Genomic DNA, 3,457 nt, shown 5'->3' on the forward strand with positions numbered 1-3,457 from the left:
GCCCGGTGACCCGCCCCCGTGGTCCCCCTTTCTTCCCCCCAAAGCACTTTCCACTCTCCCCCCTCCCCATCTGTGAGACAAATATTTTCCTACAGCCAGCAGCTCCAAAGTCCTGAAATCGCTCTGGATAATTATCACTTTCTTCGATTTCAACAAATGGCTTCGTGTCTAAACCCTCACCCCGCCCCCTTCCCGAGGATCCGAGTTCTCGTCTCCTTTCCTCCCTGGAGACTCCGCGGGCAGCTGGGTGTGCTGCTTGAAGGCGAGGGCAGCTGAGCCCACCCACCCAGAGGCCCTTCCCAGCTGCCGTGTGCCCTCCGGGGCGTCTGGGGGAAGGGGTGACCCCTAAGGGGCTGGAGAGCGGCTGTGGGAAGAGATGCGATTAGTTAAATGATTGGGAACCCTCCGGGAGCCCCGTGGACTGAGCAGGGAGACCCCGGTTGTGCGGGGCGGGGGCGGGGGGACCCTGTGTGGGGCAGGGAGCCGTAGGCATGAATATGGACCTGGGCGGGGTCTGGGGTGCCGTGGGGGAACCCGTGGGGAAAGCAGGGGTTTCCGGCGTGCTTTGCCGTTAGGTCTTGCAGTCTAACCTTAGGACTCGGCGTCTGGCAGTCTCGCGTGCGCTGCCCTTGCCCGAAATTAAAGGCCGAAAGGGGTTTTCCCCTCAGAAAGCCTAGCTGCCTTTCCTTCCCCCATCTCTGGATTCCCGCCCCTCGCCCCGGTGGGTGAGGCGCTGTCCTGGCTCACCCCAGCCGCAGCCCCAGCTGGAGAATAAGATGCAAAGCCCAGCCCTGTCGTCCGGCTCCCTCTGTTTGTCCTCCCTGCGGGGTCTCTCAGAGCCACGCGCCCTCCCCGGGGTCCTGCTGGGGGACAGATTGAAAACAGACCCCGTAGACAAACAGTCCTGAGTCAGCCAAGGTCTGCGGAGCCGGCCCCAGCTCCACAGGCAGCCGAGGCTGGCGGGAGGGGCGTCTCCTCCCCACCCAGCCCCAGCGGCCAGGCCCTCTCCCCCGCCCCCCTTGCCCTAGTTAAGGGTCCCTCTCCTGGTGAGGCGCGCTCAGGTGTTTGGAAGATGACTGTCCATCAGGTCCGATGGTCGTGGCGTGCAGCAGGTCCGGCTCCTGTGACAGGAGGGATGGGTGCTAGATAGCAGGACGGACCTACCAGGTGGTGGCAGACAGTGCAGCGGTCTCTGTCCAAGAAGGCGGAGTGGGCCGTGTCTTCTCTGCCAAGTCGGACCTGGAACCTCAGTCATTTCTCCCTGGGCCCAGGAGAGATCAGGCTCCTGGGGCTCGAGGGGCGGGGCTCCCCTCTCCCTCACCCTTTGTCTGGACCAGGGTGCGTCTGCTGTGGGCACCACCCAGGGCAAGGAGCGTTTGTTTCTCTAGGGATCGTGGTCTGGAGGAAGGCCAGGGGGCCTGGGCCTGGAAAGGGGGAAGGGAGCCCCGCTCGCCCGGCCCAGCCCAGCTCGGGCCCCGCATCCCTGCCCATCGAAGCCGCGGTTTCCACTTCACGACTGAGGTGTCTAAGGCTCAGAGGAGTTAAGTCGTTTGCCCGGTGGAAATCGGGGGCCTAATGGATCTGACCTCAGAGCCTCTGCTCCCCCAGGCTGCTGGCCACCTCTTCCCCCGCTGAGAACCCCTGCTCCTTCTCCTTCGGGGCAGGGACAGAGGTTGGGCAAACGAAGGCCTGTCCGGTGCTGGGGACAGAGTGAAGTGGGCCCTACATCCAGGACACGGTGCTGAGGCTCAGGAGGGTCCGCCTTGCACCCGGGCAGCAGTGAAGACACAGTGGCTCTGATGAGCCCGCCCCAGCGAGGGTCTCAAGCAGGGGGGACAGGAGCCGAGTCAAGCCCACAACAGGATACCCGCTGGGTGTGGGATAATGCCTGCCTGAGAGCTCACGGTGAAGAGCTGAGGCCCGAGGGACTGACCCAGGCTTGTCGATTGGTGGGGCAGGGTTGGGGGGCAGCTAGGAGCAGGGTCCTGGGGGCAGGGCACTGCCTCTCTGCCCTCCTCCCTCACCCCCCCTCCCCCGGGGCTGCACCGCCCACCCGAGAGTCTCCAGTGTACTTGGAAACCCGGGCAGGCCACCCCCTGCTCCAGCCGTTCCGTGGGGAAGGCATGACACAGGTGCCTGGGGCACCCCTGAGGGTGAGCCTCTCTCCTCACCCCGTAGGGGTGAATGTGATGCTGAGGAAGATCGCGGTGGCCGCGGCGTCCAAGCCAGCAGTGGAGATCAAACAGGAGGGGGACACATTCTACATCAGAACCTCCACCTCCGTGCGCACCACAGAGATCAACTTCAAGGTCGGGGACGAGTTCGAGGAGCAGACTGTGGACGGGAGGCCCTGTAAGGTGGGTGCTGCGAAGGAGTCCCTCGGGGCGTGGCGCCCCTCGCCCTCCCTCTCAGAATGCCACTGCCCGGTCTCTTCCTGGATCCCTCCCTCCATTGCTGATGGAGAAAGTCCCTTGGTGGCGGTGGCCAGCAGAAAGAGGGCACCTCCCCTCCCCCTCTCCCCGCGTCGTCCCTGCTCCGGGCCCCGCTCACCTGGCCTCCCCCCTCGCAGAGCCTGGTGAAATGGGAGAGCGAGAACAAAATGGTCTGCGAGCAGAGGCTTTTGAAGGGGGAGGGCCCCAAGACCTCCTGGGCCAGAGAGCTGACCAACGATGGGGAGCTGATCCTGGTAAGCCCCGCCTCCCCTCCGCAAAGAGGGGGCCCCATTGCCTTCAGGGAGTCTCTGGGACATTCCAGGTGCAGGGGCTCGAGGAAGGTCACTGTTGGTCTCCTGACCTCCTGCTGGGCCCGCTGGGGCAGGACCGAGCTGGCCCTGTCCCATGCAGCACCCTCGTGCAAAGGACAACGGTGTCCCTTCTGTGTGGAGCAGTGGACATGCATGGAGAGGCCCCAGCAGGGGGCCTTCCTGGCTGGGGAGGAGGCTGTGGCATGGACCCCTGGGGCTCTGCTCCAACCCTCCCTCCTGTTGTGCCTGGGCATTTTGGAACCAGGTCCTGCCTGTTGGTCCTGAGCCAAGAAGCGGGCTGGGCAGGGGGACCGAGTAGAGTCCCTCCACTCGGCCCTCGTCCCCACAAGCGCGGGACCCTGGGACCTGCGGGCTAACAGCTCTATTCTTCCAGACCATGACAGCGGATGACGTCGTGTGCACCAGGGTCTACGTCCGAGAGTGAATGGCTACGGGCCGAGCCCACCCGGCCCCCCGCTCCTGCTCCCCTGCCCGGTGGGCCTCGTCTCCCCACTTCCGTCCACCTAGGCTAGCTCTCCCCACCCACGTCACCTCCCCAGGGTGCTGGGGCGCTTTCTGCAGGAGCTCCCCTTTTTTTAACCCCTGTCCTACCCTCCCTGATATGAACAAAGGGATGGACTGCAAGAGCCCAGGCCTCCCATTCCGGAATCTCTCCCCAGCCCAGAGCTGCAGTCCCAGCCCCGAAGCACACAG

General features: G+C 64.7%; 2 protein-coding genes across 2 annotated transcripts in view; both read left to right on the top strand.

The window, feature by feature from the left end:
* Nucleotides 1-491: 491 nt before the first annotated feature.
* Nucleotides 492-3,457, top strand: part of NES (nestin) — a gene marked incomplete at its 3' end in the record, with an annotated part of 19,347 nt that continues 16,381 nt past the window's right edge. The window contains exons 1-2 of the mRNA XM_023534290.1: nucleotides 492-536; nucleotides 895-970. Coding sequence (XP_023390058.1) covers nucleotides 492-536; nucleotides 895-970 — 121 coding nt within the window. The remainder of the gene's footprint in view (nucleotides 537-894; nucleotides 971-3,457) is intronic.
* CRABP2 (cellular retinoic acid binding protein 2) lies at nucleotides 2,109-3,451 on the top strand. Its single transcript, XM_023534326.1, has 3 exons — nucleotides 2,109-2,357; nucleotides 2,570-2,686; nucleotides 3,138-3,451. The coding sequence occupies exons 1-3, from the start codon at nucleotides 2,124-2,126 to the stop codon at nucleotides 3,186-3,188; spliced, it is 402 nt and encodes a 133-aa protein (XP_023390094.1). The 5' UTR covers nucleotides 2,109-2,123; the 3' UTR covers nucleotides 3,189-3,451.

The sequence above is a fragment of the Pteropus vampyrus genome, unplaced genomic scaffold (genome assembly GCF_000151845.1).
Source record: "Pteropus vampyrus isolate Shadow unplaced genomic scaffold, Pvam_2.0 Scaffold124, whole genome shotgun sequence".
Lineage (NCBI taxonomy): Eukaryota > Metazoa > Chordata > Mammalia > Chiroptera > Pteropodidae > Pteropus > Pteropus vampyrus.

Coding starts and splice junctions, on each gene's coding strand:
- CRABP2 (XM_023534326.1), top strand. CDS start 2,124: ATGACACAGGTGCCTGGGGCACCCCTGAGGGTGAGCCTCTCTCCTCAC. Junction 2,358..2,569: donor TGGACGGGAGGCCCTGTAAG/GTGGGTGCTGCG, acceptor CCCCCCTCGCAG/AGCCTGGTGAAATGGGAGAG. Junction 2,687..3,137: donor ACGATGGGGAGCTGATCCTG/GTAAGCCCCGCC, acceptor CTATTCTTCCAG/ACCATGACAGCGGATGACGT.